The sequence below is a fragment of the Poecilia mexicana genome, unplaced genomic scaffold (assembly GCF_051168715.1).
Source record: "Poecilia mexicana isolate PSO_F unplaced genomic scaffold, ASM5116871v1 scaffold_9, whole genome shotgun sequence".
Classification (NCBI taxonomy): domain Eukaryota; kingdom Metazoa; phylum Chordata; class Actinopteri; order Cyprinodontiformes; family Poeciliidae; genus Poecilia; species Poecilia mexicana.
Window position 1 is genome coordinate 24,351,100 of NW_028263378.1, and position 23,083 is coordinate 24,374,182.

At 40.6% G+C, this 23,083-nt stretch overlaps 1 protein-coding gene across 1 annotated transcript in view; it reads left to right on the top strand.

Moving 5' to 3' along the window:
* The window catches only part of si:dkeyp-14d3.1 (transmembrane protein 132C), a 169,706-nt gene that overhangs the window by 106,637 nt on the left and 39,986 nt on the right, over window positions 1-23,083 (top strand). Inside the window, exon 4 of the mRNA XM_088009034.1 lies at window positions 11,836-12,022. Within this exon, the coding sequence (XP_087865160.1) occupies window positions 11,836-12,022 (187 nt within the window). The remainder of the gene's footprint in view (window positions 1-11,835; window positions 12,023-23,083) is intronic.

Below are 23,083 nucleotides of genomic sequence, written 5' to 3' on the forward strand. Positions count from 1 at the left end.
TCTCCAATGGCAGATTTCAGCTCCACCCAAAGATTTTCAATTGGATTGAGATCAGGACTCGTTGCTGGCCATTTTAAAACAGTCCATTTTTTCCCTTTCAACCAGGCCTGTGTGCTTTTGGAGGTGTGCTTTGGGTCGTTGTCTTGCTGGAGGACCCAGGATCTTCGCCGCAAACCAAGTTTCCTTACACTGGGCAAGACATTTCGCTCTAGAATTGCTTGATAATCTTCTGATTTCATGATGCCTGCGATACGGTCAAGGCCTCCAGTACCAGATGTCGCAAAGCAGCCCCACAGCATTATGGATCCTCCACCATGCTTAACTGTTGGAATGGTGTTCTTTTCTTTAAAGGCTTCATTGCGCCGTCTGTAAACATATTGTTTGTGTGATTTACCAAAAAGCTCCACTTTTGTTTCATCTGTCTATAAAACGTTGTCCCAGAAGGATTGAGGTTTGTCCAGGTTCTCTTTTGCGAAGATCAAACGTTCTTTTTTATGTCTTTTCTTCAGCAATGGGGTCTTCCTTGGCCTCCGCCCATAAAGCCCCGCTTTGTTTAGTGTGTGGCGTATGGTACTTGTTGAAACAATCACACCAGACTGCTCCAGGCTGGTCTTTAGGTCTTTAGATGTTAGACGTGGTGTTTTTTCCACCATTCGCACCAACCGTCGAAGACTTCTGTCATCAATTTTTATCTTCCCCCCACGGCCAGGGAGGTTCTTGACCGTTCCATGCCTGGAAAACTTATTAATAACATTACGCACCATTGAAACAGGGATACCAAGGTCTTTGGAGATGGCTTTATATCCTTTGGAGGACTTGTGTTTGAAAATAATAGCATTTCTTATGTCCTCAGACAGCTCCTTTGTCTTTACCATTGCCACATGTGGAGATGGACTAACATGTGGCTTTTAAAGCACCAGCATGATTATTCATTGGTTAATTCATGTCACATGTGTGGAGGCAGTCCATCACAAGTGATCTTTATGTATGATTTGCAACAGGTGAGCCAAATTGGGTTTTCATATTGATTTGCAGCAAAGGGTGCCAATACCATTGGCTTGGTAAAAATGATGTTTTTTCTTTGTTTTCCTCATAATGTTTATCTTTTTAAATGTTTTTTTTATCATTTGCTGTTTTGCATCAAGCACAAGCTATCAGCAGTAAAATGTTGTTTCACTTGATGAATTTCCTTCAGTAAATATTCGATTATATGTACTTAAACTTCATGGGTGCCAATAATGGTGAGCAGGACTGTAGCCTTGTGTCGCCTTGATAATGTCATGAAGGAAGGACGTACTGTGGCTCCAGCAGCTGCAATATGTGACGAATACCTATATTTTCCACTAACGATGGTTCGGCCATCACAGTAAGATACCGTTTTACAATCATTCTAGAATTATCTTTGCCACTTGTAAATATATACTTATCTTTTCCCATTAGTGTGCTGCTTCACATTATTTACAGTTTCAGAATTAGCTCTTGCATCGGCAGGGCGACTATTTTGTTTATGCTGTGAGAAATACTGGAAACTGGAACATTAAAGTAAACACACAAAACAGTTTCCCATTTTAAAATAGTCCAAAATTCCTCCGAGATGCAATCTGTTTATCACGGAAAAATGACGTTACGTAATGGGAAACAAATAAATCAGATTTTTCTCCTAAACACTTTAAAGCTTGGAACGCTTTTGGAGGCTAATAAAATATTTGTGTGACTTCCTGACGTCACGGTGAATGACAAAACACTTGACTCGGCGCAGCTTTTGTGAATCACCAGAGTTTGTGTACATGTAAACATGCGTAGCATGCATAATATATCAGAGAAGAATGCGACAGCTGGGGACACTGAGTGCTGCGTTATATCTTAATTAGGAAGTGTGTTCTTATGACATTTAGAAACTCTCGTCTCGGATCAGTGATTAGGACCCTCATGCTTGTGTGGCAGTGCGTAGGTATAGCGTGGCGCGTGTATGCAAGTGCACACCTAAATCAACTTCTTTGTGTATGTTTGCACACGTGTGTGTCAGAGCTTCGTTTTGCTGACTCGTTTTATTGCTGTTCCAGGTGAAGGAGCATAAGAACAGTAGCGTTTCAGGGGCTGTTCTCAAGCATCGCTGAAGCCACAAATTTGATTTTTTTTTTTTTTTTCCTTGCTCACAAGTAGTCAAGTTCTGTGCACAAGGCCACCACATACACACGCACAGTGCCACTTCTGATCTTATCAGCTTACATTATGCATCCTAAATTGCCATTCTCTTCAGCTTTTCACGGAGCAGTAACCTTTTGTCCTGCTGAACCTTTGGCATTTATTTTAAACCTTACATGCACTGTTCAGTGGAGCGATTGTTTCAGTGTTTTTGCTTTAAACAACACTCTATGAGAGTTGTTTCTAAATCATGAACCTCCAAGTGCAAATAGTGGAATACTTCATTTACAGGTTTTAAATGAAAGGATGAGGTTTTTTTTTTTCCTGTTTTTGGTCTGTAAGTGTCAAAATGCACAGAGACGCCTGGCAGTGGTTGAAAACAGAATAGTTTGATAAAATAAAAGGATCTTACAGCAAAAATACAGCAAGATCATTTTGTGAAGCATGGTAGGAGGACTGAGAAATGAATGATGCTGCAGGAGGGGTTACAGGAACAGAGAGAGGCTTAAATACTGAAGCGGTGATTGTTGACAAGTTGCAGGTGGTTAATTACAAAACAGGCAGACCTACGGAAGATGAAAAATAAAGAGAAGGAACGCAGAAGATCTACAAACAAAAGAGAAAATGCCTGACAAAGAGTCTAAGATATATAAAGACAACAAATGGGGAAAAAAACACAAGAATAAACTAAGAAGCTAAATGGCAGAATGTGTATGGCAACACCTTCTAAGTAAAAATAATAATTAACTAAATATGGTAAAATCTCCTAAGTGACAATAAAGAACACAAAAACAACTGAAAATCGAAACCCACTAGGGATTGTGACGATAAGCAGCAAGTGTCCGTGGAGTCGATGGACCTCCGTTCAGCAGAGATAGTAAAAAGTCGTCACAGTGTCATAGAAAGTTTGAGATGTGAACAATGGAGACAGTGATTTTGTTGTGTTCTGTTGTTATTCCTTTAGTTACTAAAACATATTTTCAATAAAGATTGCATCACTTACACATTTTGAACAGTCCTGTTTGACACAGCAACACATCTTATAATTTAAATAAGATGAAACAGTCACGTCACACGTAAACTTACTTATTTTGCCTCTGGAGCTGATCCAGATTCAGTTAGGAAACACACTTTAGATTTATTTTGAGCCAAAATATTTTCATTAGTGAACTGAGAAAGGTGCGATTAAATGTGATCCATATTCAGTAAATGTTGCATTGTTTTATCTGTATATATTTAATCAAGATTAACATGCAAAAGACCCAGCAGCGGTTATTTGTAACTAACAGGATGTTGTTTAAAGTCAGTTGAACTTGACCAATAATCTCTCCTAATTTATAACAGTCGACTGAAATGGAGAAGGATGAAACCGCAACTAATGGAAATAAGATATATTATAAAACCTTCACAAAATAATACACAATGTAATTTATAATTAAAATGGGAATCTGTCAGAAACACAGTCAGATTAAAAAAAAAACAATCATCCAGTTTAATAAAACTATCGATGTCAGACTGATTTAATGGGGAAGAATGAATCAGAATTGATTTATTAAAAGGTGTCAATCCCTCCATTCCTCTCCCGTCGCTCCAAACCCTCCATAAACAGAACAGGATGACAAGGGTTGGATTATTTCAATGAAAATCAGATCAAGTTTGTCATCTGTGCCAGTGTCAGATTGCAGTAAAATTATTTTATGTGCACTTCCTCTAACAAAAACAAACAACTGAGTAAAACTAGAACTTCTAATGCTATCCATATGACGAATAAAAAAAATCAGCACGTATCAAGAGTAGCAAATATTATCTAAGATCAGGTAAAACTGGTAACATGTTTCAAAGAGTAAGGGAAATATGTTATATCTGTGTCACTGCATTTGTGCTATCATAAATGATATGATTTTGTTTGGGTGTTGGGTTGTGAAGGCAGGTATTTGGCAAACAATGTCGAGCTTTTATGATTAAAACAGTTCGGTCTGTGTCACTTTCATCAAATAGAAATCGCAACCATCTTCAGCTATTGAAGTACATTTGGCAGGATGACTCCTACAGGGACCCTTCTGCACTTTCTTTTAAATGTAAATGTGGGCTGCCTGAGGCTGGCAGAGCCTCAGCTAAACCCCCCCTGTTCCTCCCATCCAGAGCACAGAAAAGGGCAAAATCAGTGGCAGACTCAACACCGGCTACGTTTACATGCACACGGTACTGTAACCAAAAATGATCCAAAAACACATCAATGATTAAACCAGAACAATATCTAAAGCACTGCGGGTTGAATCAGATAGTGCCAGTAAGCCCAGTCACTTCTGCATGAAGACAACGACCCAAAGCCCAGCAAGGCCACACCTGAATGACTTAAAAGGGAAGCAAAAAAAGCAAAAACAAAATGAAGTTCAGCAGTGGCTTTGGCTGTCTGGACTTATGGTTTAGTTTTTTCTTAGTGGATGAAATCATCATATGAAAACTGCGATTTTATTTACTCGGCTTTCCTTTACCCAAAATCAGATTTTTGCACAATGTCTAGATATTTGGTGTTCCTATTTGTAAAAGAAAAAAAATAAGCAGGTATGTGGTTCTTTTTAGTGTTTTCACACAGGCGCTGTAAGAACCGTGAATCAGATGCTGATTTTAGCATAATTAACAGATGACGGCTAACGAGTTGCAGAACTTTGAATTCGCTCTGTCATTTGCTAAATAATAACCACAACGCTGCCACACAAACAGTATAAGTATGTGATGACACTTTATTTGGTGTGCATGAGATTGACATGACACCGTCATAAACATGACATAACATCTGTCATGAACATGAAGGAGTCTTCATGAATGACTATGACTGTTGTCATGAAATGTCATTCGCTAAATTTTGACATTTTTAATGCAGAGTTGTTAAAAGTTGCATTAAAAGTCCATTAAAATGGCTAACTTTGCATTATTCAGTAAATATTAACACTTTTAATGAAAAATTTTAATAAAACTTCCATTAAAAGTGCATTAAAAGTGCAACGAAACAGATAACAGAGGGATGAGCTGTTCTCCAAACAGCCTGAGACAACTTCACCTCTTCCTGTGGCGTTTTACGAGAAGGCCGCTGAATCAGAGGAACAGGGGAACATTTGGTGGTTTTAAAAATCTCTGTGTACCTTGGTATTCCTAGCTGATTCTGTCAACACAACAAGACACCAGAACTTCTCATTTTACAGTAAGAGTCTCAAAATAGATACAACAGGGAGTCGAGCTTAATGGTCCCACCTTCATCTATATAATAATAGCAGCTCATAATTATCGCAACAGACAAAGTGACGTTCTGACGGTGTGTGGATTTCGCGCCATCAACCACATTTTGACGAGAAGTTTGTGATGTTTTAACGTCAAAGATCTTGTGGGATTACGTCTCATTTCAGCCCTCACAATCTTTTTTTTTTTTATGGTTTTATCGGCTCTAGTGGCCTTTATTTGCCTTTATTTGATAGTTGACAGGAAAGTAGGTAATGAGAGAGGGGGAAGACATGCGGCACATGTCGCCAGGCCAGGAATCGAACCTGCGACGGCCATGTTGAGGACTGAGACCTCCATATGTGGACTGTGCTTAACCCCTGCACCACCACAGCACACCAACAGCCCCCACAATCTAAAACGACAGACATCTACAACTTAAGTCAGCAGTTATAGAAGCGCGACACTCGCCGTCAGGCATCACCGTGTCCTACAGGCTCTGGACGGCGACACGAAGCAAAACCCCTGATAATTGCCAACCTGCGTTTACAGGCAGAATTGTCTCGCATTAGAGCTCCACAACTGGGCAGCAATACCAAAGCACACAGAAAACACCCATCCGTTTTCTCAGTCTGCATGGTGGTTGTCAGCTTGCTCTCTGTCCAGCTGCTTAGAGCTGTCTGCTGCAGCACATTATACAAGCACTGTTGGAGTCTATCACTACTTGTTTCTGCAGCCTGGAGGATTGGCCCTGGGAGCAATAATTAGAAAGTATAGTTCCAATACCAGAACCCAGTTAACCAGTGCAGTTTGCACTTCCTGACGCCCAGTCGTCAGATCAAATCAGTTTAATTTGTCATTCTTGTAAGAAAAAGCTTAGGTGTGTTTAAGATTGCACCATGCATTCTGAAAGCACTGTTATGTGAAGAAGGATCAGTGGAATAGTTCAGCAGCGGCTCATTGGGAAAATTTTGACAGCTTTGAAGAGCCCAAGTCATTTTATCTTCAGGGCTACTAGCGGTGGAGGCGTCATGTGTCGCCGTGACTACGTTTTTCTTTTAAGACAATCATTTCCATCACATTGTCATTTTGATGTATAAATAGCTTCATAAGGCATCTCTGCCCATCGCATTATGATGCTAAGGTATTCACATATGTTTCAGCGTGTCGCTGTTCCGCGGCTGCTGGTGTCATGGTGATTAATAGGTGTCCTCACCGTGCCTAAACAGCATCCTTTCAGCACTCTGTGCTATTCTGAGTGATTCCGTCGACAGCGTCTCCGGCCGTACCTTGTCAAGTCCGATTCCCTCTCCCGTCTGGTCCCTGAAGCCTGAAGGGCCAGCTGCTCTTAACCTCAGGGCTTCGGATCTACCGAGTCTTTCCCGCCTACCTCTGGCTTCCCTCTGGTCGTCTGTCAGGCTTCAGATGTTGTCAAACCGGAGCTAACTTAAGTGTTTTGAAGCTTGGGCCAGCCGTATGTCACACCGCCACAGGCCGGGCCTTTTGTTGTTAATTGAATCTGGCCCAGTGCCGAAAGTGACAGTGGAATGAGCAGAGGGTCATGTGATCATTACTACAAACTTGAAAAGGAGAGTTTGACCCAAGACCGCACACTAGTGTCTTCACGGTTGATGTTAGACGGGTTACATCCCCGCTGACTCCAACATTTCAGTCTCAGTTCATTATATGAAACTTTCCAGGGGTCCAAAAAAAATACATCCAATGTTGTTACCATGGACAGTCTTCTTGAAACTTTCCCTGTAATGTTTATCGTGGTTTGATTGTTATCAGCTGTTTTCTGTTAAAGGGATACAAAGAAACGACGGGCCTGATCTGGAGAGAACGAGCAAAAATGGATGGATGGTTCCTAATCGGTCCCGATTGCAAAATCCAAAATCTCGCCGCAGACACTCGGCTCCGCTCTAAATCCTAACACTCCTCTGAGCCCTCACTGCTCCTTCTGGTTCATGCGTGATGTTCTCTTTTGGTCAGTGCTCCTGCAAAGGAAAACTTGTCTCCTCTGATTTACGACTACGGACTTGAAAAAACAGTATTTTATTTACGCCATGAAAGATTTATTCTGCTTTTGCTCTTTCTGTCACACCTAAATGTTTCACATCATCAAACACATTTTAATGTCAGACAAAAATATTCAGAGTCAACACAGACAGCTGTTTAAGAAAGAAAATCCGAAACCCTCTGACATTTGGTGTGACATCGCTCTGCTGCCCTCAAACATATCATGAAGAAAATACGAAAATATTTTGAAGACAAACTGAAATAGATTAAAATCTGCTTTTACAATAAAAGGCTGCAGATATTTCTAATTTTAAATGATAGATAGATAGATAGATAGATAGATAGATAGATAGATAGATAGATAGATAGATAGATAGATAGATAGATAGATAGATAGATAGATAGATAGATAGATAGATAGATAGATAGATAGATTTCACAGTTTGAGAACAAAGAATGAATTTGCATGAAATTATCATTTAAAAAAGGTTAATATCTTGGATTTCCTCACACAAGGACACCCTGTTTTTAAATCTGTTCACAATATTTACGGCGATGTTGACCAGACAACGAGGCTCTGCCAAGGTTTTCATCCTGTAACTCACTGTACGTTTTGAAATGCTCTCGACTTTCTTTATATTAATTAATCCTATGTCCTTCTGTAACATTGAACCTCCTCACCATATGAAGCCAAAATACTTCCATCTGCAGACTTACTTGACTTGGTTCCTGTTTTGACTCTTATGTTCGTCAGATGTGGTGCCTTGGTTTACCTTCGCACGCTCAGAGCGCTTCTCTGTGGACTGATGTTGACTTGTCCAGATGATGACTTGCATATATTGGTTTTGTCCTGTGAAAAGGTCACTTGTAAACTTTAATTGCTGTGACTCCGCTACTCAGACTGTGTTTCTGCATTAATGCTTTCGGGCGAAGCTGCACTTCTATTCCTTAGTCATCCAATCCTTCCTCGGCGGTAATAAAAGATTTCTGACTAATAAATACAGTAACGTGTTAAAGTCTCCTTTGACATTCATTTCACAGTTTTCTTTGAGTTTCTGATTTCTAGTGTCATATAATGTTTAAATGTGTAAACTGAAGTTTCAATTCGCCTGCATGTGAAGCCTTTGCATATAACTAGCTGTATGCAATCTTTTCTGACCTTGAGATTAATTTCTCATGACAAAAAAAAAATCGAATTTCTCTCCTCAAAATGGCATTTTGAAGTTGAATGTTTGCGTGAAAAAACATTTTATGTCAGTTCTCAGTGAATTCTGCACACACTCTAAGAACATTAATCTTTCATGTTAATACTTTTTGCTAAAGTTTTCAAGACGCACACTTACTACGACTTCCTAACACAATTCTACCATTTTCAGTCTCCTCAATCAATCCCTGAAACTTGCAAGGTTGTCGGTTTGACCTCTTGACCTTTCTTTCATACTTGTCATGTATCGTTTTGTCATTGTTGTGCTCAACCCAGAGGAGTTCAGAAGGACAGTGGAGGGGAACTGGTTTTTACAAAAGTACCTGCAAAGTGTGGCGCGCATTTATTTTCCTCCAAAACTTTTTAGGACAATTTTTCACTGCAGGTCTCTGAGGAAAATGGTACAAACTTTAGGATTTCTGTCCTGTTGGAAACTAAACCTCTGATATAAAGGCTGAAACCCTTTGCATAATATTACCATGCTTCATGTCAGGCTTACTCTCTATTTATTTCCATCCATTAATCTTAACCAGCCTTCTCATCTCTGCTGTAAAAAAAAAGGGATCACATTTCACTGTGGGTGTGAATTGTGGTGCACATGTGCACATGTGTTGTACATGTTCCCATGGTGATGAGTACAACACATGTACACCAAAACGTTACCTGTTGGTCTCCTTAGTCACTGGATTTTGTGCACAGAGGACTGAATATGAACGGCGCGTCTTGCCTTGCAGATTTTTATTTTAAAAACATGTTCAATAGCATATATCATTTTCTTTCCTCTTCATAATTACTCTGCATGGTCTAAGACGATAAAATGTGTAAAAAAAATAATTGCAAAAGGGAAATTAACGCTTTGCTGTCTCAGTACATTTTAGGCAAACCGGGCTCCTTTGCCGCCATCCTCATGCTTCCTTCTCAAGTGTTGTGATTTTTATTTTTCCTCTGTTTTTGCCAAGGCAACCTGCCTGTTCTGGGGAAAGTAGGCCATTTGTGCTAATGACTGACAGTGGATTTCTGTGACACTTGATGTCTGCCACATATTCAGTGGTTTATTTCTGGATCTTTAGCGCATTATCTGTTAACATTGTTTTTGTTTGTTGGTTTTACTTTGTTTTGTTTTTTTTGTTTGTTTGTTTTTGTTGTTGTACTGTTTTTTTTCCAGATGAACCTTGTGGCTCCTCTGGTCTACAGACAGAGATTAGCATCTGTCTCCCGTCCACAGCATTGTGGGACGGTTATGTAAGGCGGTGCTGTCGTGCTGCGCCCTGAACGGCTCGCCACGCTGATTGGTGCAACGTTATGAAATGTGACACAAGTTATTTGGTTGTCACCTTAATTATTTATATACACCTCTGCTGGATGTGAAAATTGGAGCACAACAACAGGAGTTGTTGTGCTCCTTCATTCTCTCGGTGCAAAAGTGAACATCAGGAGAGTGTCCTATGTGAATGTAAGAGCAGCAGATAGAGTATTTCTATTATTTATCGTTTTACTGCTTTAAGGACCCGATTTATAATTTATGACGTTATACGTTTGCATGAGTTGTCGTTCCAAGAGGTCGCACCTTTTTTGTTTTTGTCGTAATTGAATTTGCCTTTAGAGGTGTTAGACGTAATGCCTGGAGATTTACAGTATTCCCTACTATATTGCACAAAGAACCTCTTCTCAACACAAATTGCCGCGTGGATTTATGCATCTCTCCCCGTCTGTCTCTTCTCACCAGATTACATGACAGCGTTTTGCACCAGGGTACCACAGAGAGCGCGTGTGAAATTTATTGGCGAGGAGTTCCTGCCTTTTGACGCGCGGGATGCGGCTAACAGATCTCTTGCCATTTCGCGTCTCCTCCGGCTCCTGTGCAATGCTGACCTTTTCCCGCCTCCGGCTGTATATTTAAACTGTGAGAACCAGAGACTTACGGTGCCATGGGAAATTTTTTTTCATTAGCAACGCTCTCCATTTGTCTGACTTAATTCAGAGCTGCTGCGGATCGTGCCAAAGCGCGCCGCGTATTTACGGTCCTCCAGAGCAAACAAGGGCGCCTGTGACAAACCTCACCATCAACACCTTAGCGGGGGTTGATGTGCAGCGAAACGTTTCTTTAAACTGTCCTGGGGAGAAAAAAGAAAAAAAAACCTGGGCATTAAACTGCAGCTTCTTTTTACAGATCTTATAAACTGGGATGAAACAAATGGAATGGTTTAATATGACTTCCTGTTGATACGAACTTCAGACTTTTTAGGGCTTGTAAGGTCACACAACGACCAGAATGAGTTCATAATCACACGGAAACCTTAGATTTAGAAAGCATTCATATCCATTTACTTTTTTGTTCTTCTTTTTTTTTACATTTACTCACATTACAACCACAAACTTAAATGTGTTTAACTGTGATTTTATTGTTACACATAGACCAGTATAAAAATAGTGCACTGAAAAGTGTGGCATGGATTAAGCCCCCAAATAAGCTGCCTTCAGACGTCACACATGATCAGACAATGGAAAGAAAAAAACTGGGCGAGAGGCCCACAGTTACTCTAGAGAGAGTTACTGTAGAGATCTAAAGCCAAATTGAGCTTTTTTGTCATAAATTAAAAACACTTTGACAATTTGAATTTGACACACGGTGGTGGCAGCATCATACTTTTCTTCAGCATTATGTATGAACTCACTGAAAAAAAGCCTGGTGGAGACCAAACAACACTCAGACTGGTTTAGAGATTCACCTTTAAGCAGGGCAACACTAAACACTAAAGTGTAATAAAATGATTTAGATCAAATAATATGCATTTGTTTTAATAGCCTAGTCAAAGTCCAGACCTAAATCCAATGGAGAGAAGAGCAAGAAGAGTTGCTGGTTCACTTCAATCCCTTAGAGAATTTGAGACAAAGTTTTGGAGATGTTCAGTTTGGAGAGGTTCAAAGTTTAAAGACATACCCCTAAAACATTTGATGCAGTAGCATCAACGTGTGGTTCAAGAAAGCATTAATGTCACATTTTTTTAGATTGTTATTCATAAAAGGTGCTGAAAACCACACACACTTTTACAATCATGTGCAGCCCTGTGTTGTTGCATAAAATCCCCACCACAAAACCTTGAATTATCTGCATAATATGTGAGAATGTGTGAAAAAGTTCAGTGATTATGAACACTTCAGGCACTGAGAGTTATTTCTCACCCAGCCATGTTTCAACCTTCACTGATGTCTTTTTTTGTTGTTGTTTGTTGGTTTATTTGCAATTATAGATCTGAGTTGGGAGCTCAGAGGGTTCTCCAGGTGGATCTGAAAATGGAGAGCTTCCCACAGCCGACAGGCAGCCGCTGGATGGCCTGGCAAGTGGAGTACCCGGCCAGCCGCGCCATCACAAAAGAGGTCGAGACAGAGATTCGCCTGGCGCAGGAGGAACTGGCAGGCATTGTGCCTCTGGCCATGGTGAGTGATGTCTCATCCAGCTCAGTGGAGCATCAAAATACACGGCTCCTCTCTTCTTGCTCTGCATGTAAAATCGAGTATTTAAGTAGATTCAAGCACAAATTTATGCCCGGATCCTGTGCTCATGGGTTTTCATAACAGGGAAAAAAAAAAAAAAAGAAAAGCTAAACTAACTACCGATGGGGGATAAATTTGACAGAATGACATATTCAGGACACGGTCTTGTTTCAAAACAAATACAAACGAAATCAAAATTATGCAATGAATTTATATATGTTTAAAGTAACCGTAATACTACTACCACACACTTTGTTGTAGTTTTGTTCACATACTTTAATTAGCAAATAAAGTAAGTATTTGTGCAGTTTATCCTCAAGCAACATCAAAAACACAGAGAAACACACCTGAAAGCTCAGGATTAGGATTAATGAAATGACTGAAGCGCAGTTAGATTATAAAACAATAACCCGGACAATATCCCGACTTCTGGTGCTTTCAGAGAACATCTGTCTCATGCCACGACACAGATGGAGCTTATTTTCCATTTAGTTGATCGACTGACTAAACTGGATTCTACTTAAGGTATCGCAGTGTAAGGGGAAAGTCACTTTGAAAACCAAGTTTTTGCTTCCGCTTGATATGTCATATAAACCACAGTAAAATACACACAACACACATACATCCAGTCTTCACCTCTCGGACCTCTGCTGCCTTCATTAGGAAGGTAGAGGCGATGATATCCTGCAGGCCGGTGCCCCGTAGTGTGCATTTAGAATCAGGGGCGGGGGGAAACGAGAGCGATGTGGTTTACCACAGGCCTCAGATCGGATCTGGTTTTAACCTGAGGGGGAAGCCTGGAGCCGTGTATCTTTCTCGGCAAGGCCCAGGGAGTCTGCCGCATAAGATTCACTCTTGTAAAAGTTCACACAGGTCACCCTTCATGCGTTTCTGCAGCTTTGTTGCGCATCCCAGAGAGCGCCGCCTCTGATGAGGAACGGCAGCGTACAGGTGAGCTCTGCGACAAACATCAGCTGCGTTGACGAAAAGAATAAAATAAAGGCACTGGGTTACAACGGTGCTGATCGCTAAAAATTAAAAGACAAAAAAGATTGTAATTATTTTTATTTTGCAACCTCTGATGTGTAGGCTAGAGACCCGACTGTTGTGTTATTCCCATTCTCCAAGTATAGCCCGTAGCTATGCGGATGATTGATGCCTGTGGGCGGCTGTTCCTGGATTTAGAGGAACACGAGGCATCCTCACCCACTGATCCATTCTCCGGATAATTGCAGCGGCGTCTCTAACGCTCCCGTATTATTCGACTTCCTTTTCATGTCACTGACGTAACACCCTGCTTTGGGTGCTCCAGGAACACAGAGTCGCTCCCACACTTTTAAAAATGACAAAAAAAATCCCCGGCAAAGATGATTGTGTGCGATTCTTTTCAAAAGGCTTTATTCGACAACAGTTAAACGGAAAACAAAAATCAGAGATTTTTGCACTTATTTTTGTATTTGTGTTGTTAATTTACAGTTGTGTGGAGCCCAAATGAGCGAAATATATATATTTATATTTTTAAGACAGAACCTGCTCAGTCATTCTTTCTCACGCTGATGGTTCTGCTCGTTTTACACAGCGAGCCATTTTTATTGCTCACCATAAATCATATGACTTTTTCCTTAATCATAGCAGCAACAATCCATCTCAATGAAACCAACATTAACATTATTTCCTGAACTTGGTGAAATCAGTTAGAGACAGGATGACGTAGATGGCAAACAGGAGGTAAAGATGATGTTCCTGTGCATGTGTGCGTGTGCGTGTGTGTGTGTGTGTGTGTGTGTGTGTGTGTGTGTGTGCGCGTGCGCGCATTTTCTTCCATTGGATTGGATTTATTCAGTGTGCAAACCTGTAAGCCAGTACAGCAGCTGAGGAAGGGAGCTATACTATTTCCTTTATTGAAAAAGATTTTGACAGCAGAGCATAATCTGATACTCTGCTCTGCAGTTGTTTGTAAATTATTTTTACAAGAACATGTCAGGCTATTAGAATATGTTCATAAAGTTTATTAATTTCAGTGATTCAATTCAATTACACACTAAACAGGGCATGGATCCATTTGGCCAGTCAGTGAAACTGATTGGCCAAATGGCAAGAATATATATATATATATATATATATATATATATATATATATATATATATATATATATATATATATATATATATATATATATTCTTTTTTACATTTTTATTAAAGTTATCAATAAGTCATGGTAGTGCAAATTGAGACAGTCTGGGCTCCTCCACCTCCCCCAAGACCTGAAGAAATTCACCACTCTGCCAGAAACGACCAATAAGAGCCAAGTGGAACGTCCTAGCGCTGTCAATAAGCCTTGTGAGTGCGCTGCAAAATGTGCTAATGGCAGAGAAACAACTTATCGTTCCAGGAAAACTCTGTGTGCAGATTCTGTGGGAATAAATCAACGCTTGCCTCGTTGGCAAACTCAAAGGCCAAGACAAAACTCGGAAAGTTGGAGGATTGTTTGAAATCCGTAAGGCGAGTTGATGCAAGAGAGATTTGAGGGCAAAGCCAGAACAGACGCCTGTCACCAAACCTTTATCTTTAAGCTTAGCTTCTGCTCCTCTTACAAAAACATAAAGATACCTCTTGAGGAAAGAACAACCTCTTAGACTGTTTTACTGGAGCACACCTCCTGTAAAGCAGTGCAGCATTTGACAATTCGAGAAATATTTTCAAGCAAAGCTTAAAGGTTTCTATCATTTTAAAGCAGTGTGTACTGTGCTGTGTGTGAATCGTGCTGTACAAATGAACTTGCCTTCCACTCAACTTCCCATTGACATGCTTAGATTTTTTTTAGCTCTGACCTTTTGTGAAGGTTGTTAGTGTTTACAGGACAGCTGTCAATTCAGCACCCTTCCCCATAATTGTGCAAGTCATTAAAAAGCCATTGCATAACACTGAAATGTTTTTCTTTGGTGGCGACTGTAATATTGTAAATTTTCATGAAAATGACAAAAATAAATGCGTTGGGAATTTAACATTTATATTTTGTTTCCCTGTTCTCTCATATTTTCATTCTATTGAGATGCACTTGCATGTTTTCCAACGTTAGTTTCCTCCTGCGTGTGTTTTTACTCTTCCCTTTTCTTTCACAAGCAGCTTCCAGAGGTGCACAGCATCTCCTGGTTCAGCACGTAACACACACACACACAAAAATACTCATACATGAAGACACATTCAGGACTCATTAACTCTGTCCATCTCCCTCGGTCCTCCTTTTTCTTTACACACTTTCCCTCTCACCCACGCTCCCACTCACACACACACACTGACACATGCTTAAAGTTTTTACAATCTGCATGCCCCAATGTGTGAGAAGCACACAAGCGAGAAAAGGGAAGGCTGAATTAGATTACTCGGGATCACTGTGGCATGAAAAGCCGCAAAGATAAGGTCCTCTCCCTCCTCCCTGCAACACTCCTCGCAGATAGAAAAGAGGAAATAAGGTAATGTAAAAGCAGAGCCGACATCCCCCCCCCGCCCCCCCCGTTCACACACACACACACACACACACACACACTCACACACAGATAAATCAGCCCACACCATCACCTCCTCCAGAGAAAACATGTTCCAATTCTGATACAACAGGTTTTCCTGCACTCAGACCTGAAGCCTGTAATGGGAGTGCTGAAGATAAAGAAGTCTCACTCTTGTTTATAGAATATTTTATACTTGCCTACCTTTTAATGAGGGTTGTTGAAATAAGAAGTGGGAGACCTGCCACAGTGTTAATCTCTTAACACAAATGCTGAGGCATGTTAAGTGAGCTTTGCTTTGCGTTCTCTTTACAAGAACATCAGAAGGAAGTTGGCTGCATAGCCCAGTTCGCTCTGGTGATATAAGGAGGAAACGTTTCCAGATTAAAGTTTTCAATAAATGAAGGTTTCAGCTCAGGAAAGCGATCTGTATGTCATTACGTAAGCTAATGTTGCGCAGCAGCAGCAGCAGCAGCACATCCGAGAGCGTGACGCTTTAAAGGTAAAATCCAACTGATTGAAGTTTTCTGAGTCTCAGTTTGTTCGACATGTGAATGAAGTTGATTTATCCCTTTTGGCGAAATTTTCGCTTCGCCGGTCGATCCGGTGAAAACACCATGAGGCCGTCGGATTCCTGCAGCCCGTTTCATCTCGGGGGTGGAGACAAAACAGAAGGAGATAAAACAGGAAGTTTAGCATGTTTGAAACTCGCCTAAAGTTGCAAAACCGGGCTTTGAGTTTATGATGTCGAGTGCCGTTTGGGATCCACAGTGTCAAAAATACAACACATTATACTGCATTTCCACACTTATTTTCTTTACATTATTCCTGGCAAGAAACGTGTAAAAGCTCTTTAAATAAATGTATTTTTTCTTGTGGTATTTACATGTGAAAAATTTTAAAAGTATCCAACGTTTTAGTTGAGTACATCGAGAAAAATCTCTCATTAAGAAATAGATGTAAAGAAAAAGAAATGCTGGTGTGACAAATACTGATTCCCCTCCGATGTTAAATTATTTATATGTGGTCTGTGACCATTTCTTTTTCTTTTTTTTCAGTCTCTCTGGGACATCCAGAGCCTGGAGTACTTTCCTATGCCGTCTTATTTTCAGCTCAGCCCACAGGTTTCCTACAGAATATCGTACAGTATTTAAGTCGGACATATCCATTAGAGATCATTGTTTTTGATAAACCATTTTGATACTCAACAACTTCAGTTTATACACAAAATGTCCTGATATTTCAAAGCTTTCATAATGCCGTTTACTCTAATAAGCATCACAGATCCTCCTCTACGTAAGACGAACTGTTTTCCACTGACATTTGGCAACATCCAATTGGCATTTTTACTTTTGTTTTTTCGATAACTGTGGAAGAGTCTCGTGATCAATTATGCTGACAGAAAGTAAAAGCGATGGAAAATATGAAAACAGATGAGGAAAGGGAGGCAAAGCAGAAAAAAAGATTCACTGTCAGTGGAGCGAAGGGGTAATTCTGAACTCTTTCTTTTTAATCAAGTTAACAGGACATACTTCACAGAGAATGCTGAGGGCATCTGTTGACACAACTCCGTCTTTAGAAAGTCTGCTCATCTGTAATTAGCTCTAATTAGTCTAATGAGCTTCTACTAAGTCTTATCGCAACGTAAAGGCAGCTGTAATCGGGTTTTGACCCAAAACCATTTCAAAAATTGAACGAAGGCCTGCACCTGACTACATCTCTAAAGGTTACAGCGTAATGAAGCTAATGACTGTTGGTAATGGGAAGTTTATTTTGGGTTTGATCACATTTACGGTCGATTACTTCAGCAGATTCTCCGACCCAAACCCTGTACCCCTTTGCGGCACGCTGTAAAATGTTGCGGCCTTGCCAGAATAGTTTATTATAAAAAAAAAGGCTTTTTGTTCCACTACAGCAGCAAAGTGATAGGCTCCGCCACGGGTAACACTTGTGGGAAAGCAGCGTCCTTCTGGGAGAGAAGTTTCTTTTTTTTTTTTTTAGCTCTCTTTGAAGAAGGTTCCTCCTGTGTGTTGTCACATACCCACATGCACTGGGAGGGCTCAGAGCAACCGCTCGCCACTTTGTCACCAATTTCAAACTGTGAAGCAGAACTTTTGCAAATGCAGCAATTATTTCAAAAGCACCAAATGAAAGGAGTAGTCAAGAGTTTCAGCGAGTTCAGAGTGAGAAAATGCCTCTGTCAAACTGCATCGCCGCTTATGTTTCTTCCTAAACTGCCTTTGTAGATTTGTTCCTTCTGTTTTGCTCCTCCGTGATTCCTTTCACTATTTATTTTATTCCCCCTCCCCCCTCCCTGTTTTGACCCAGACAAACATCCATTAGTATATTAAAAAATGTAGATTAATTGCCTCCCTTATCAACCTCTCCCTCCCTCGCTTTGTTGACATTCCCAATTTTTTTCACTTGAGCTTCGAAATAGCAGCAGACGAGACAGAGAGCGTGTGCGTTTTTTTTTTTGTTTTTTTTTTTGGGGTCATCTGGAGATGGATTTTAAAGGCAGTAATTGGATGCCTGAGAAGATTTTCCCACCGCAGCAGGAAGCTAGTTCATTATCTTTTAGCATTGTAAAGTAATACGCTGCTGTCCAGGCTGCCCTCGTCGTCATTACCCATGCTGTGGACGCCTGCTGATGGAGAGGGAGCAGGAGGACAGGGGCATACATCATATCTTGACTCATCAGTCTTCCCGTTCCAGGCGAGACACCAAACTGCGCTCGTTCGCTCGCACGCCCACATTCGCAGGCATGGAGATGAGGAGAGATGAAGGCGGCGGTTTTGTATTCACGTACTGCTCCGATGTATTGTGAAACAATGCATCATCACCCTGGCCTTCTCAGGCCACTTCGCCTCTAACATGATAAAGCCATCAATCAGCATTGTCCAATGAATGTTTTACTTTGCTCTTTTCCATTCTTTTGGCCTCTGACGCCATGCACATCTTCTCTGCCGGGCAAGTAAAATGAGGAGGACCATTCATCATCGGACGTGAGCGCTTACAGATGCCAGATAATACTGTAGAAATGCGTCCCGGGCCCGTTTTTTTATTTATTTATTTTTTACTATTTATCCCACCGTTGCAGGCTGAAACACTTTGAATTTGGCCACTGCTGCTGAACACCTCCAGCCCCTCCCACCTCACTCCGTCCTGGCGCTTTAATGAAATGGGATCAAATCTAGCATATTTTATTCTTCACACTGAATGAGTCACACAGTTTACAATGAAGGGCTGACGGATGGACCACAAGTGTGAAACCATTAGCATTATACTACAGAGGCTGATGATGAAGTGGTAGCACTCATTGAGGCTGCCGCCGTATGTGCATGTGTCACCTTCCATGTAATGCTAATTAGGACAACAGATTGTGACAAATGCCTCTCTAATCCAGAACATGATGGCTCTCTTTGAGGCAGTGTGTCTTAAAGGGATCGCTAGTTTTGAAGCGAGACTCTGTTAAAAAGGTTATTGACAGTTCATACCCAGTTGCCTTGCAGAAGCGATCCAACTCTGACTACTCATTAATCCTTTAAAAAGTAAATTATTTTACCGATCTCTTGATTTCAAAAGTAGCAACGTAATATTGCAAGTTACTTTATTAGTTAAAATGTGATTACTGATTGGCCATGGTAGTGTGTTAGATTACTCTGTACTGAAGAAATAGTGGCCATATTGGAGTAACACGTTACTGAGTAACATTACCCATGTCAATGTTCATATTTTACCTGTCATGTAGCTTTCCTGGTGTCTCAATCTATTGTAAATCCAGATTGAGATTGAGGTTTACTGCCAGCCCAAGAGGAGCCAAAACTAAAACAGACTTCTGTTGTCTTACAATGACTCCAATCTAAAAAACAGCAACAACAAAAAAACCTCACAGTAGTTTAGTAAAGGCTATTTTGGAAACATTAAACCATTTCCACGTTTGCAGTAAGTTGTTATCTTTTTAAATAGCCAATTATTTTTGTGGGAAATGGAGGTTGGAGGCCTTGCGCCACCCATAATCTTCCTGTGTGAAACACTTGCTGATGACGGAACATGTAAAGCATTTCTTGTCAAATTACGGCTCTTAGACATTGTTTTGACTTTTAACGCTCTACAACTTCTGTTCTTGGCACATATTTCACAGGTGAAGGTTATGGGTCACCCACTGCCTCCTCTCTCAACTTCTCAGGTTAAAATGATAATAAAATACCTTTGTATGAAACACAACTACAGTTGGCAACAGATGAGCAGCTTGTCTGCTCAGGTAGAGGCTGTAATCAGCTGCTAGGCAGTCTGACTAACTAACAGCATAAAGGTATAACATCAAGTACTGAAAGGCGACTACTTATTTTTGCATATATTTATGTTATTTTTGATTAACTGTATGCATCAAACTCAAAATTATAACTACATCTATATAATAATATAGTTATTCTAATCATTTATATATGTTTGTGTGTGAAAACCTCTGTGCAATTGTTTTTTTTTTCTTTTATAATGTGAGAGTTTCATTCCGACTCCTAAATTCTTATACCCTTATAATAGATCCTCACTTCTACTATCACTTCACGTCCAAGTGTCAGAAAAGCACCTTTCTGATGACAGGATGCTGGAAAAGAATCGTCAGGACCCACTTGTTAATTTACGATGACGGCACATGGGAGAAGTGGAGAAATGCGTGGGCCGTCTTGCATCGCCGCTGCACATGGGGAGGTGCTTTCACAAAAGGCAGACACTCTGAGGTTTAATGGCAAATCCTGTGTCACTCAGAAAGACAGCGTGCTCTGAAATCCTCCTCTAATTGAAATACCATAAGTGAGTGGGACGGTTTTGTTACCTTTCAGAGCTCTCTCATTACAGTGACACTCAAACAGCCTCTGTCACCATTAAAGCAGGCAACCTCTCCGCAGTGCTCCTGAAAGCGTCTTTACAAGTGAGGTCGAATTGCTTGTTTATGGTGTCTTTGCATTCCCCTGAAGATGACCTGAAAAGGATAGCGTTATTCACACGCAAAGCGCCGCAGTTATGTAAAAGTTTGTTTTATGCCTACACAAAGTGGCTGGGAATGTACCCAGTGGAACCACTTATGTTTTAGTTTCTCTGACTGAATGCTGCGAACCTTCCTACCTCTCCAGTCCTCCAAAACGATTCGCGCAGTAGTGCAAAGGCACAAAATGCGTGGAGGGTTTTTAAGACGACATCTAAATGACGTTGGCTTATTTCAATATTCTGACACTCTTCTAGTTACGTCGGCTTCAGTCCATTTCTTGTAGGCCGAAAGGGGAATGGGCACGTTTTCCTGACACAAGTGGGCTGCCATCAGGGTGGCCATGTGTACTGCCTGTTCTGCGTCCAGAAAACGACGGCTGGACTAAGCAAAGCCAAGCAAGCTGGCAGCATGAATCTGGATTTTAGAGAGGTTAAGAACCGGGAGAGGGATCACGGGGTCGTCCCCCTACAGGCATGGTAGGCTGTAGGTGAAGAACTTTCCATCGATTGGCTCTGTGTGACAAATACCGGGCTGAAATTAAGCAGCGTGGCACAGGCTGGCCCCTCTGGCGCTCGGCCATGTTTTCAGAGAACAACAGCAGAGGCACAAGCGAGGGGTTGCTACGCCGGAACCAGCATCACTCAGCTTGCCCATCCCAAAGCCCCCCTACTGGTGCGGCGAGGTGGCTTATTCCCCCATGCCTGGCCTGGATTCTTTCGTAGCTTCATCTTACTGCTATTGAAATACATTAGGGACATTCGTTTTCCTCCCCGACCCACTGATCTAAATGTATCACCACAGTAGTATTCCTAAGAACTGTAGGGGATTTGTTCTATAAACTTATAATACAGTACTTCCATGCTCAGTCATGTTTTATTCAGGAGCTTCCTTTCAAAAGATGGACATGCAATTCATGGCCACTGGGCTCCTGAGGGTGGCTCTGTCCCTCCAGTGCCATCCTTCAATAACTCATAAGTTTTGACGCTGCCAGTGCAGACTCTGTAGTCGTATGCTGATGTACTTTCTAGGTCAAAATGACAAACTGGAGATGAATTTAGATACAATCAATAAGTATTATAACGGCACAAAGCTTTATTGCAGAGATTATCTGTCTGCTGTTGTTTTCTTGTGCCCTGAATGAAACGTGGCATGCCATTTGATAAGCTTTTTGCATCACTGAAAAAAAAAAGAAAAAAAAGAAAATCATGTTTCCAATTAGAGATGTAGAGTAAGGCATCAGGAACAAATTATCATGTACTTATTATTTGTGGTGGGATTTGTCCTGTCAGCAGCATGTCACTGTGACACTTCCCCAGAGTCAAAGTTTTCCCATAAATCATGTGCAACTCATACATAATTTACAGTTGAGAGCAATCCAGTGTGACTAAAACGTTAATACTCCCCATGAACCGCCGTGTCGATTGTCATGCATAGCTGTGCGAGCAGCTTAGATGATGTTGGGGTTGTTTTGAAAGTTGTGAACGCAGTATAAATCCGTGATTCTAATAAAACTGTGGCCCTCTGACCTCCGTTACCGACACTCAAAAGAAGTTTTGTGATTAGTTTTTTTTTTTCCCTCTGAGGTGCAAAACAAGCATATTTACTGCGATGCGTTTTTTAAGATAACATTGAATCAGAAACATGAGGTGGTGTTTTCTACATGTGTGTTTAATTTACTCCTGAATACCAAAGTTGGATCTGGGAATGATATTAAACCTTTTTTTTTTGTTTCACTTGTTTCAATTCCAATTTTCAAAATCAGTGTGATTTGCTCATCAATATTATGTGGATTTGTTAAGTGGTATGGAACCTAGTAATGTTTTCCTCTGTAATCTTTTCAAAAAAGTTTAGCAACATGGTCATCGAAAGAGCTTGTATATGACTGAGTGTGTGAACGATGCAATAGGATAAAAATAGTCAGAAGTGCAAATAAGAAGCTTCTAAAGTGACTGTCACTAAAGTTGTTTTCATGTAAGTTGGTCATGTTGGATTTTAAGGTCATTGTTGTTCGAGAAAACTGAATTTCTTATTGAAAAGTCCAACTTCTTTGGACCGTTCTCTTAATTTCTCCAACTACAAACTTCAACTTTTAAGTAATCAGCAGTAATAGAAAGACACTGTTTAAGCCTTGTTGCATTTTTGTTTTAAAAAAGTCGAACCAGGAAATCACTTACTGAAGTGGTAGTCGTTATAAAGTGTTTGATAGCCACAGATATGAATCATTCTGAATGACTCAACACCAGCACTTTTTATTTCACAGTTGTTGTTTTTTTGAAGTATTTTATTTGCCATGCCCTTTGGATGCACACTGGCCTGGTCGTTAAGTCAAATTCCAGGAAAAAACAACATTGCGGGAATGTTTCACAGATTTAATATTTCATTTCTTTCTGGTGCATTTTTTTGTTGTTGTTATTCAGACCTTCACCTAGACGGTTTGATTGTCATTTGCATTTGGCTTTGTTTTTCAGACAAAGTAAAGAAACTAATTAGCAGCAAGGACAAATTGG